The 14,001-nt window shown below is 46.5% G+C and overlaps 1 protein-coding gene across 1 annotated transcript; it reads right to left on the bottom strand.

Moving 5' to 3' along the window:
* Positions 1-2,736: 2,736 nt before the first annotated feature.
* Positions 2,737-13,777, bottom strand: IL2RB (interleukin 2 receptor subunit beta; the record flags this gene model as incomplete). The annotated part of the gene is made up of 9 exons (XM_084277907.1): positions 2,737-3,564; positions 4,867-4,951; positions 6,729-6,825; positions 8,613-8,784; positions 9,195-9,343; positions 10,325-10,433; positions 11,603-11,708; positions 13,202-13,328; positions 13,651-13,777. The coding sequence occupies 9 exons, from the start codon at positions 13,775-13,777 to the stop codon at positions 2,737-2,739; spliced, it is 1,800 nt and encodes a 599-aa protein (XP_084134033.1).
* Between the last annotated feature and the right edge of the window lie 224 nt (positions 13,778-14,001).

The raw sequence follows: 14,001 nt of genomic DNA, 5'->3' as shown, positions 1-14,001 counted from the left end.
TTCCACACAGTGCTGGTGTGCAGCTTTGGTTTGTCTATGGTACCGATGGATACTGTCATAGCATATTTCTGTGGTTTTATGAACCACACAGAGTGTTTGCATCTGCCTGAGAGGGTACCACTCCTCATGTGACATTTCCAAAGCGCTGTTGGCAACCCAGCAGAGAAAGGGCCCCGTATCACTGAGGGCGTTCTGTCTTTGGTATTCACAACCTGGGTTACTCACATATGAGACCACATGATCTTGTCTTCCTGGAAGAAAGGTCCAGTTATCACTAGATCTGATGTCGAGCACTTCCTGCCGCAGTGTGTCACACATTCACACCCAGCATGGCTGTGAACACAGTACTAACAGCTTGCCAGCTTGAAAGCTGTCAGCATTTTCACAAGGGGTGGGGGGAGGAAATACTGAGCCAGCAGGATGGTCCTCAGGGTCTTGCAGCAGGATCCCTTCCAACTCTATTTTATGGTTTTGGTGGCTGAGTTCCTTGGAGAAGGGAGTAGGAAGGAGAGCTAAAGGTGTATGGGTCAGAGCAAAGCTTTGCCCACTTGCCTATTTAGAAAACCTGTTAATCCACCCACACATACCCACCGAAGGACAGAAAAAACAATGTGTATTCATTAATATTTCTTTTATTTACAAAGAGGCTTTTTTTTTTTCTCTTGTACTCATTTTAGCAGCAAGAATAATTGAAAAGCTTATGAAGACCTATCTTGGGACAGAACAACCATCAGTACAACTGGGGTGCTTGGCTTACATAGGATAGCAAATAGCCCATCAGGGGCAAGGGAGTCAGTGTCTCTTTTTGAACTCCATCTGGGAAAATTCCTTAAGTACAGCAAACAGCTGAGCAAGCCTTGTCTTCCCTATCTGGGAAGCTATGGGATCTTCTTCACCTGCTATCTCCCTGAGACAATGGAGCAGTCCACATCTTGATGCAGGTGGTGAGGAAGCTGATGAGAGGAGAGGTACAGCTCCCTCAGCCCTCTCAGCTACAGGCAGGCTCAACTCCTTTGAGCAGCTCTTCTGAGGTGAAATCCAAGCCAGTGGGTGACCCCATAGCTGGGACTCATAATGATATTCAGACCACATAATGCAAGGTCAGGTAACAGTGTGGGACCAGGACAAAGGGGAAGCTCGACACTAGTACAGACAGAGGTAGGGAAGAATTAGTTCTGGGTGATACTCACAGGAGTGACAGAAGTACCAAGAAGTTTGATATCTTTGACCTTTTTGATAAAAAAAAACTCTTTGAAGGAAGATTTTTTAGCACAGGGTTGGTATTTTCCCACTGCTGAATAGTCCAGAAATATGGCAAGAAAGCATACAGAAAGTACAGATGTTGAATGCAAGGATAGATGTAGCCAGAACAGTCTGTCTTCCTTTGCCTTGTCACTTTTCTTCTATGGTGTGCTACTTTTTCTCAACTCAGATCAGTAAATGCAGAGTGAAAATAAAAAAAAAATCCCAACACCCCATAGTTTTTGCTATCCTCATTCTTTGTGAGTGGAATGAGGTTTTTCTTTTCAGCAAAGGTGCTGATTTGTGGGTTAGTTTTCTGGACTCATTCACCATATCTTTGCTGCTAATTAGGCAATGGTTTCCTTTGAGCAATGGAAGGAATAGGCAGCACCGTTGCGATGTTTTCCACTAATACAGGATGTGGGATGAACTATTCTGCAATCAGCTTATCATAGTCAAATAACTGTCTTTTGCCAGCAGGGCAGAGAGGCTTTCGATTTCATGAAAAATAGCGCAGCAAGAATGGGAAATCGTGTGCGTTCTTTTTACTGCCATCGTCAGACCTGGGGGAAAGAAGGGGGAGGAGGGGGGGGATTTCCCCAGTATTTTTAACCCAACAATGGGGATTTCTTTTTGCGCTGCACTGCTTACACAGCTGACACAGTTGTGGCTCTGAGACGACCTTAGAGACTTGAGTCTAAAGCTGGACTAAGTAGTTCAGAATGTTATCTCTGATTAAAACGTGAAGTGGGGACATCAGAGAATCAATTGCACCCTTAGTCAGGAGGAGATATTTTCAGCCATTTCATTATTGGCCCCAGCACTGACTGGCAGTGCTACTGTCCCTTGTACAAAATCCCGTATCTACCTCTTTAGGAGCTTCTTCTCCCATTAGAGGTCTTTCAGCTGGGTAAGGCAAATGAACCATGTGCGTGCTCAGCCTCAAAGCTGAGTGCAGAGCATGGAAATGCTGGCACAGCCGCCTACTGGGAGCTGGGAAGGAAAAAACAAGCTGGTGAGGTTCAGGATGGCACTTGAGCAGTGTGGGAAGGGGTTTCTATGCCATTTTGATCCAGTAATAACAGAAACAGGTTCAGTTATGAAGGTGAGTCCTTGCTTGCCTGTATGTCTAAGAATCGTCTTCTATGTCTTCATTAGCTGTGTAGCCACTGAAGAGCCTTTATCATTATCCATGTGTGGCTTTACTGTCCATTAGCCCAGCTATCCATGCAAAATGGCCTCTCATTTCCGGTGGTCTGTTTCACTAACACTTTACCTTGGGAAGGAGTGCTATCCATGTAGCCATCCTTGTCCATCCTATCCCTTTTCTGGTTTTGGAACCCTCTAGAGTAACTGTGTTCTCCAGCCTCAATAAGGAACAGTCTCAGAGGGTTCGATACTGAAGTCACATTCATGTCATGAATAGAAAATCTGTCCACCTAGCCTTTCTTGCAGAGAAGACCTTTCCCACCTGTGGTTTTCTGCAGGCACATCCTAGACAGAGCAATGGCTGTACTGGCTTTGGAGGTCCCTCAGAGAAAGGTAGGCACCAGTGTTTAGGACCTGGCTGGAGAAGGCTGTTCTGCATGGATCCTCCTCCTGGCTTTGCCTTAAAGGTGGATCCTCAGAGAAAGAAGAGGTAGCACATGCTGCTGGTGTACAGGGGCCAGGCAGAGTACCCACCTTTCCACTCTCCTCCATTACATCGTTAGTATCACTGTCATTCAGGTCCGGTGGGTCAGGAAAGTCAGTGTCTAGATGGCAAAAGGCCTCAGCAGGTTGTAAATCTGTTTTGTCCATCACCTTCTCACCTTGTTTCAGAACTGGTGTGGGTGCGGTGCCCTCACTTGACTGGAGAGCCCCAGAAATAGCTATGGCCTGCTGGGCTTCACCTTCTGTCTCTTCCATGAAGGAGTTGTTTTGGAAGCCCTCGGTTGCTTTGATACAGTGAAGGAAATTGTGGGGCAACATGGGCATGTTCTCTGTCAATGTGCAGAGGTCCGGGGAGGGGAGACCATGGTAAGACTCGCCATCCTCATTGCCACTGCCCTCCTGGGTAAAAGGCTCATAGGTGAAGTAGACCTGACAGGGCTCGATCTCAAAGGAGTTGGGAAGGTGGAAGAAGAAGTACCCTTGGTTGGTGAAGCAGCTGGATACAGAGTGCCCACTAGTTTCTAAGGGAGGATCAGGAGTCAGGGTTCCCTTGGATAACAGAAACTGGGATTCATGGTCATTCTTCTGCATCACCTCAAGTATGGAGATCTCCGGGGTTGTGCTGTTCACACAGTAGGAAGATGTGGAGAATGGGGACGAGAGCCATTTCTGATGAGGAAGAAACAAAGGAGGGAGATTGTTACATGCCAAGTATAACTCTCAGTGAGAAACCAAAGGTTTCTTCTCTTGAGTACCCACAGCAACCAAATGACCGTTTCTCCATCCAAGCAAGAGTTGCTGGAGGTAGTGGGGTGTGAAATTCACATTCATGATGTCTCATCTGCAGGATTTTCAGAGACAGTATATCTTTCTGTCACTTTGAAACCCTGAGCAGATCTTGCAAGCCTATGTTTTGTGATTTCTAGAGGGGGGAATGGAAGATGGAGAATTAAAGGAAGAAAAAATTTACAAGATGAAGTGAATGTGGAAGCACAAAAAGTGGTACTGAGATGCATCTCATGCAATCTATTCCTAGGTGCTGAACCAGTTCCTGATAAATCTGTGTGGCCCTATGCAGATTTCTTGTCTGAAGTGCTCTTCCAGGCCCCTTTTGCCTAGATTTTCACACTTACCATGAGTGATATCCTGCAGTCCATCGTTCTCCTTAAAAATAAACCAGTTTTGATAACATCTAACTTAACTGTCTTTATGGCCAGTAAAGCCAGTTTTTCTATTTCTTTTTGCACTGAGAAAGTGTCTCCAGTGCCCGTTGCACACCTTCACCCCCTACCCCCCGCTCTGCCCCTGTGGCTTTCTAAGGCTTTTTGCACTTAAGCTTTTCCAAAACTTTGCTGTCCTCTGGATCCTCTGCCATTTGTTTCACCACTTCTTAAAGTGAGATGTCCCTTGAGATCGCCTCCCACATCTTGCATCTGACACTCCCTTCAGTACTGCACAGAATGGTGTCTCCTTGTAGCTGCCTATACTCAAGGAGAGATTAGGGGAAGGGAGAAAGTGAGCCTGGAGAAAAAAAGGGAGGGAGAACGAGAATGCAGAAACTGGCTAAGTGCCAACCAGCATGACAGCAATTCACATTAGGAGCAGAGGAAAGGCTCACATCCAGGAGGAGGGTATCACAGCAGTAACTCTGGGGAAGAGCTGGGCAGCCGAAGGCAAGCAGGGAGGGGCAGAAGTGGAGTGGAAGGAGATCTGAGGTCCCTTGTGCTGAGGTTTGCGTAGTTTGGGGTTTCTCAGTTCTGTAATTAGAGATGCCTCAGCCAAGTGTCAGGTTTTAGAAGGTCAGAAAATAAAACTTGAGCAGAGAACGTGGCAGCTGGGGTTACAGGCACATGTGTTTTGTGTGCACATGTAGGTCCAGCAACCAGCTATTTTTCCCAGACATGTGCAGTTGGATCCTCCTTGCCCTCATGTTTCCCTCATTACCAAGTGGCTCCATCCCCAGTCCCATACCTGAATATCACCTCCATGAACTGAAACAAGTGGGGGAAAGAACTTCTCGGGGTCTGGGATATGAATCTTCAGGATCTTCTTAAACCTTGAAAAAAGAACATGAGAAGGAGGAATGAAGCAGGATCTGATCCTGGCACTGTGGTGAGGATAGAACATCACAGCTCACAGGTACTACCCTGGCATGGGGAGAGGTCAAATACAAGGCTGAGGGCTCTTTATGCTCTTAAGTGGACTAAAATGCAGTAGCTGAAGGATGAGATGTCTAGAGATGAGGCAGTTAAACCTGACAGTACACTCCCCTCAGCCTTCTCTCAAGGGGAGCGTAACTAGCTTTTCACTGGTTTCTTCCCTGCCTTGACCAGTCACCTTAACTTCTCCACCTGGCCCCTTAGCCCTTTGTTCTGATGACAAGCTGGGCAGGTCTCCCTCATATCCAAGCTCTAGCTACCGTGAGTTGCCCTGTCTTTCCTTTGCTGCTGCTGCTACAGTGACTCATGTGGCCTGAATGGTACCATCACAGGCAAAGCTGTGCCACAGCTGGCTGGCTGTCCTGTTAGCAGGACACTGTATGGCATAAGTAGGACACGCTGGCCGTGCAAGCCTTCTGAGCATGCCTTGCACCAGCCCAGTGGCCTGTACTTTACTGGATACAATATGTTGTCATCCTGAGGCAGCATTAAGTGATCTGATCTGCTCCTCCATCCCTCAGAGAGGGTGGCTGATCCTGTCAGCAATTTGCTGAAGCTTTGGTGTGGGATGCTCTGAGGAAAAACACTCCTGACCTCTGGAGGCAATCAGTGTACTCTCTGAAGCATCGGAATTTGCTAGTTCTTGCATATAAACTACCTTACATCACTGCAGATGCTATTTTTATTCATGCATGTCTAATCCTTCCTTGGATCTTACCTCAGCATTATCTTCCACCCAATTCCCTCAGGTTAATTATACTCTGTGGTGAAAGGAGGATTTTTTATCTCTCTCTATGCCATATAGCCAACACTTCTTTGCCCTTCTATTATGACCAGCGACTTTCTCAATACCCATCTTCCTTCCATATGCATCTTCTTCTTTCCTTACAGAAGAACCATCCCAGCCTCTTCTGCCTTGTCCCTGGGAACGTTTCTCCTTGCTCTCTGCCACAAACATTAGCATCCTGTTTCTCTGCCCCTGTCCTGAGATGACAAAATCTGAGGGCATTTCTAACATTACCATGCTGACACATCACTCTCCATATTATTGCACAGAGTAACCTAGTGAGGTACTTTCAGTCCTGCATAAAAACAGTGCCTGGGTAGAAGGACTGGCAAACAGACCTTTAAAGTATCATGTAGATGTTTACCAGAGTGTGATGAGACACTTCAGGACTACACAGACCAGGGAGAAGAAGAACTGTACTCATTTTTGACTGCAGACTGAATGTAACCAAGCCCTGCCTGAGCTCTTGCCAGTGTTTAACGAAGCAAGAAGGTAGCGGTACCTAGGGTTGCTTCGTCCTCTCTGCTGAGGGAGTGCTCAGCCCAGTGGCCTTCTTTTTAAGAGTCAGTTTTGGTGCATCCCTGCCAGGTAACACCATTCTAACCCACAGACAACAGAAGTGTTGAGGCAGCTGTTTTGGATCAGCCAGGGCATGGCACAAGGTCATGGGAGTGCGGCACAATATGATGACAGCGGTGAACCGGCATCATCTTGGGTGGTGATATGTATCTCCCCAGGCAAATGTCAGCCTCAAAAGGTTGGGCTATAAACCATATTTTTAAGTCACTCTCTATCCTGAACTATACCAGGTGAAAAATAGCCAGGGTTTTGAGAAGACACACAAAATATAGGAGGGGAACAGAGAGGAAAGCTGGATTCTCATTTACCATTTCAGGTTCCGGAAGTTAATAAGGAAGAGAGTCACGATGATCACGATAACACAAGTGCTTGCTATAAGAGCTGGCAAGAACGGCCCAGATGTTTCTGCAAAATGAGAGAGAATGGAGGAGTTGCTGTGAAAAGTTAGCCAGGATTCTGGAAGTGGGAGCTGCATCCCTTCCATGGCTGCTCAAGCTGATCAAAGTGGGCCTTTATTATGATTTTATATAATATATAAAACATTGTATTATTAAAAAATATGATACAGGTCAGATAAATGAGTTCTGCTGTGTTGTGTAGGATGTCTTTGAGCTGAGATAGGTTTCAGAGTCTACTTGGCATACCTAATAGATAACTTGGGCTGAACAGGTTAAAGCCCATGTTCATAACACCACCACAGCTGGGTGTTGCACAGATGAGGTACCACAGTCTACTGGTTGAAGTGTCCATCAACCTGTCTATTTTGTTGCAAAGGAAAGCAGGAAGTCCTAGAATCAGCGTGGGGTTGGGCACTTGAAACACCATTATCAATCAGTGGGGGAGTGGAGTCATGAGGTTCACAGGCCTTTGAGAAGGAAGGAGGCCCAAGGATGGAGAAGGTTAGAGGTCAAGGGGTTGGTTTCTATCTTTGGACAGGTATAAGAAAGCTTTGAGAGGCTAGGAACTTTGTACCACATGATGATTTTGGTATTTGGATTGTAGGGTTAGAGACTGAGTTCCCACATTACCAATGCTGCCAGCCCTCCTCAGGCTTGTTTGGCATTATCCCAGACTTCTCTTAATCTGCCTCTTACACACACATCTCCTCAATACACTTTTGCTTGGTCTTGCTGTTCTGATGCCTGTCCCCTCTGCCTTCTACCCCCAAATCCCTCCATCCCTAGAACCCCTTGGTCTGGGCCTGCAGAGCTCCTCTAGAGTAGCTGTGAGGAAGCAGAGAAAAATAAAATAGGGAGGAGACATTTTTAGGACATTCTTTGCCTGTCCTTGAGATGCTACTTAGATCACTCTGTCTCCTCTGCCTCTGGTACCCTGGTTATCTTTGGGTCTTGGTTGCTATGACAACTGGTTGCGGCTGTATCCTATTCATTGACATCACACACTGTCAAAATTTGATCGCCACAGCAACACAGTGCCCTTTCTAAACATAGCTCTTCTGTTTATACCAGCACCAGGCACAACAGGGAGGGGCTGAGCAGGGGTAGGGTGGAGGCGACACGAGCGGGAATAACCTCTATCTGCTTATTTTTTGGAAAAGAAATGACAGAGACCACAGCCAGTGACTCACTGAAGAGACTTGCTCAGGGCATTATCTTTCAAGACTGGAGCTATTCTCCATGCTGTGGTTCATGGTAATGACTGATGCAAGTCTCAACAGACTGCTTTGGAAGGGACTTACATGCATGTAAGTTCCTTTGATTCTCTATGAGACTTTGCTTCCTTGGCTCAGGTCTCCTTTGGTTCAGTAGCTGAGTGGTCCTTTTCATTGCATTTCACAGATCAATGGCTCCAGTGAACCAGGCCCTTTTAGAAAGCTGGATTTATGTTCCTAGGTCACAAGAGCACCTGAGAAAATGCCAGCCCTCACCACTGCTTCCGCAGACCACACATCTGGCCTTGCTGCTCTGGAGAAGTAAGCCCCGATTTACATCTGCCTGGCTCCTTTAAGTCAGAGTGGCTATTTGGGGTCATGGGGTCTTTGCCCCAAAGCCCTGTTGAGCCAGTCTGACCTAACAGATGAGGAGGGACAGATCATTTCCGACCTTTCTATTGCTTTTTGATTAACACAGCCCTCCCTATCCATCTTTCTCCAGCTTCTCAGCCTGCTTGTCCCTTCTAGTTTGTTTTCCCCTTTTTACCTCCAAACCAGACTGCCTGACTCCGATCCTTACGGTCAGCATGTGTCGTCCACAGTATGGTCTCACTCCAGTCGCTCCACACGCCTTTCAAGGTACTTGAGGCACTTGGCCTTGCACGGACAGCTGCTTCATATTTCATGTCAGGGGAGAGGCTCTCAAACATCACCCACATCTGGTCCTGCATAATGGTGAAGTTCCTGGCCTCCTGGGAGTAGGGCAAAATTAGAGCATCATCAACACCCTGGCTTATAGCCTCATGTACCTGTCTCTTCCAAGGCCCTCAGAAAGGACCTGTTTCAGATCCCTATGCCTTGTGCACTGCTTGTTCACCCCAGAGTACAAGTCTTCTTTGCTTTGCTTCTTTCATCCCTTTCAGATCTGTCCTGGAGCTGTCTGGATTTCTTTGTGACAGCACTAAATAAAATAGGATTCCTGTCTGCCTCACTGTTATGTCCACATGCTTGGCAGCAGGTGACACAGATAGGTGTCATCCGTTCTCCAGCTTCACTAAAACTGATTTCATCCTGAGGGGAGGCCCAGGAGCAAGTCCTGTGTGATGTAAAGAAGACCAGGATATGTATGGTGACAGGTCCCAGTGCACCCCTCCATACTCACCTCCCAGGACTGACTCGTGGTTCGGTACCGCACTTGATATTCCCGCTCCCCATTCAAATAGTGAGAGGAAATATTCAGGCTCCATGTTAAGTTGTAGGTGTTTTCAGTTTTGCTAACCAGGTGAAGATTTCCTGGAGGCCTCAGCTTTACTGAAAACAGAAGAAGCAGGGCTGATACCTCCACACTGTCCATAACAGGGTTTTACCGCAAACCCCACTGCATCAGGGCTGGTCTCTTGGCCATGCTCACAGACTCCACCCAGCAATGACCATGGCCACATGAGATGGTCAGTGAATTCCCTCTCTCCATTCCTCCTTTATCCCTGCTGTCACTGCAGACAAAAGTCTCTGGACTAGATTAAAGGCAGCTCCTCCTGTGAGCCTGTGAAAGTGTCCCCTGAAGTCAGTGCAACCAACCCCATGCCGCTACACATCCTATCTTGCAGGGGTGGTCCACAAGGCAATTGTACAGACAGGAATGGACCATGGTTGAGCAGCATCCCAGCTGCTCTTTCTGAGAGCTGAAGCCACATAGGATGGAGTTACACAGACTCTCTGAGCTGATCCTTCACATTCCCTGATTCCAGCCATCCCTTCCTGTGTCTCAACTTCCAGCACCTTTATTGGACTTCTCCTTGAGCTAGGTACACTCACACATCCAGGGGAAAAAATAAAAATGAGCCAAGCAGATGTTTTTCTGCTGGATTGGTGAGTGGAATCCTTTCAGCAAAGACTGATGCATGCCATAGCTACCTTAAAGGAGGGTGGAAGCACATATCTGGTAAGAGGGGAAGGAGAAAAGCAGCAACATTTTCCTTTCTCCTTGCACTGTGCATTTTTCAGGTCAGCTGAGCTGTCATTGCCTATTGGAAGCCAAAACTCCTAGTGCAAAGCACTACCATTCAACAGTGTCCCAGGCACAGGACAGGCAGTGGCTGGAATAACGCTGCATGTTAGAGATGCCCATGGCAGGAGTCGATGCCATTCATCCATGCTAGTTGCAGCAAGGGACAAGGAAAAGACACAAGTCTAAAACCAGCTATGGGTGTTGCATAGGGGTGGATGGGGAAGAGGAATTACCTATCATTTCATGGGGGAGCTTCAAAGACTGCAAGAAAGATGAGTACTCACTATTTGCAAGCGGGCTGAAACCTTCTATTCGCACAGGTGTAGAACTGTTCTCTCCAATGCGGCAATGGACAGAGATGGTAAGACGGTCTGCAGTGGTGAAGATTTGACTCTGCCAAGGAAATTTGCCATTGATGATACAGAGGCCTCATCAATAAGCATTCCTATTTTGAAGCATTGCCTTTGTATAAGAGCTTTAAGAATGCTTTACAATAATTATGGAGGTTATATGTGGCTGAAAGGCATGAGTTTTGGTGGTGAGTGAAGAACCAAAAATGTATACCTGATGTGATTGGATGTTTTTTGTTCATTAGAGAGAAGGGTACAAAATGTTGTGATATGCTGCTTTGCTAGGATTGCTGTATGTGCTGACTAAGAAGGAAAAAAGTTACTTTCTCAGAGTGACATTTACTGAGGAAAAATATTTTCACCAAAACATTTTGTATTCATTGGTAAAGTTAAGATGACATTAGTATTAAATATTACTCTTGAAATACAATGATACTAAAGGTCCACATACATCATACAGTATTAAATAAGCAGTAGGGAAATTAGCTTGATTAGAAATAAAATGTTTTGGAGCTGTTTACCAGCCCTGCAATTTATCTTTGCAGATGATGTACAAATGTAAGAAAGCTTGTCTGTCATTGGAATTGATTGTGACTTTATCAGTAAAGAGAATTAGCTCATATTTGGGTGGGTTGTTTTCTGAAAACACAAGGACTACAGTAGTTCTGGATATGACAAGGAAATACATAATGAGTCTTAAAAAAAGACTGATTTAAATAAAGAATAATAGCTAGAGGATTTTCATCACCATTAGTTCCAGTGATGTGTTGCTGTTTCATCTTGCATTTGACACATCTCATCAGGCTTCACAGTAGTTAATGGTCTGGAAAATGGTACTGACCTCTTCAGAGAAAATGAGGTCAGGAGGTGACCTCAGAGCCGGTGGTGATGTCCATCCCTTCTCAGAGGAAGAGATTGGGACCAAACCCAGGTAACTGAGACATGGAACATTGCATGTGATCTGTCCGCCTCACATCTCCTCTACATGTGTCAGGTCAGCATTGCCCAGCTCACAGTGAATCCAGAGGAACAACAAGGGCGATGCATTATCAACAGCATACAACTTCAGGCCCAACCTCAGAACTGGAGTCAAGGATTAGGTGTGGGCTTTTTATACCACTCTTGGGCATCACAATGTTTATACACCCAAAAGCCACATACAAGTCCTTTCTACCTTGTTCTTAGCTGGGACATCCCAGATTAATTACTCACATTACTGTTTTCGCTGAAGGTCTTGATGCATCTCCTCAGTCCTGTCGTGTGTTCTGCTTTGGGTAATTCACAGAACTCACTGGATTCTTCAGAAGACAAATATAACCTGGGTTTTAAGCAAGAGGTTGTAGTTAGCCAAATTTTATGGAACACTAAAGGTCTTTCAATGCATTTTGTATCCTACCGTATTTGCTGAAGGGGTTACAGTAAAGATGTAATCCCACTTTCTCTCCCCACTGCATCACTCAGAAATTTTATGTGTTGGCACTTGCAGAGTTAATGCATCCCAGTTATTTCAAGCCAAAGATAACAGCAGGTTTCCAGTTTCCAAGTCTTCACAAAACCCTCTTGCTATTTCCTCTGCTGCTTAATGTTAACAGAGGGCATACAGAGCCTAAACACACCTGCTGCCCACAACCACGCCAGCATGGTCCTTGCAGGCAGGTCCCTGTTTCAGCCTCTTTAGGATTTACAGGTCTCCTTCAAGCCACTGGCAGTCCTAGACCATTTCAGATGCTGCATGAGACATAACTTCTGAACCAGGTCACATCCTAGTCAGCCAGGACCATGGCTCACGCTTGACAGTGCTACGCCATGACCTGTCTTCTGCTCTGACAAGTGTGGCTAGACAGCCCAAGCTGAGCTATAACATAAGGGGTGACAGGGTAGGAGAGGATCCATGGGGTTGCAGCTGAGGAAATATCAGACTGAGCTGGCTGCTCCATCTGTAAGGTCAGATCAAACCCAGGACTTGCTGATGGTGAGAAGAGGTGGTGTCCTAGAGCTCTGATCAAGCAATGGCATAGTTCCAAATCCAGCCCCACACTGTGGTTAACACCGATGGAGCAACATAAATGTTCTGGCTTTCTAGGTGCATGCACCTGGCCCCGGAATATATTTACCAATCTCACCCTGGTAGGGGTGTCTCTATGCCAGTCATGCAACACTGCAAGAATCACACTGACCCTCTCCTTATGACAGGCACCCAGGGAAGCCCTGGGGTAGGCTGCTAAGTCTCTTGGCTGGAGATGTCATACTTGGAGACCACAGTATTGCAGTACTGGCCACATACCTACTCCTTTGCTGGCAGATATGTGGGAGAGGAAAACATCATGAACTGAGAGATATGAAAGGGCCAGGGGAGATAAGGGAAACAATATTTTCCTTCATTTATTGTTACTAAGGGTGCAACATCCCATCTCATCCTGGCGATGGGCAAATGGCCCCTAGATAATTTTAATTCCACCCTCCTCTGCCTCCATCTCTATACATCCTCCTCTTCTGTTGAAAATTCCTTTCAGTTCAGAGGGTGGCTACCAAGAAAGAGGGATTTTTTTGAAAATGAAACACAGCTATGGAGCTGGAACTTGGACTGGGCTAGACAGTCTGGGACCATCAGATGACAAACACTGATCAGTGTCCAGCACCTCAACCCACGCGGGATTAGAGACAGAGTTCAAGACAAAGCCCCTCAGCTCTGTGACTGTGACTTCACTACACATGGCCTGGGGAGGGAGAGCCTACATTTTTAAGTGATAAACTTTCCGAGACACTTTTAATTCAAAGCATTGGCTTTCCTCAGCCTCTCCAGTCACCCACCTGTAAGAAAAACCTAACTTTGATATAAACTCCAGCTGGCACGGTGCTTCAACCAGGTCCCTGCCTGGGTTCCAGTCACAGAAGAGAGCTGCCCGTGAGTCATATGTACAAGTCAGGCTGGAGGCACCTGCCAGCAGAGAAGAGATGGACAGCAGCATGACTGAATTAGCAATGATGTTGGGCATTAACCATCACCACAGACAATTCTGCCCCATCCAGACTGACTCCTCTGCTGGATATCTGTCTCCAAGTAAGACAGACAGAGACACTCGCTTCACTGTCCTTGGAGGCTGATGTGCTCATAAGAGACCTTTAACTACTGCAACCTCCTGTGGCTTTATGTTACAACACAAGCACTGCGCAGCAAAACACCATGGCACACACACTGTTCCAGCGGACACCTCTCCCTGCTCGCCCAGCTAGCACAGGTGAGGAGAAGCACTTCTTACCTTGTGTCGAGTCTGACGCCTGTGAGAGAGACGTGAGGTTGAACAGCCAGAGGTGACACATAAGCAGCAGAGAGGGCTTCATCTGTACTGGTGACACACTGAAAGACAGAAGACACCCCCCCAACATAGCTCAGCAATGCAAATTAGAAAGATGTCATCTCACAGGAGGCATCCTCTGACCATGAGCAGGACTCAAAGCCAGCGCTGATCTGCCAGGCACAGAAACTTTCCAAGCTGGAGCTGTGCTTTTCCCTCAGCACCTCATCTTTTTCCTGGTTTGGGTGCTTTGCTCAGCACTGAAACCGTTTTCAGTGCAACACAGAAAGGTTGTTTGCAGGAGTAAAGCCTTCT

Source organism: Gallinula chloropus (assembly GCF_964237585.1).
Source record: "Gallinula chloropus genome assembly, chromosome: 1".
NCBI classification, from domain to species: Eukaryota; Metazoa; Chordata; class Aves; order Gruiformes; family Rallidae; genus Gallinula; species Gallinula chloropus.
This window is presented reverse-complemented; position numbering and strand designations above follow the sequence as displayed.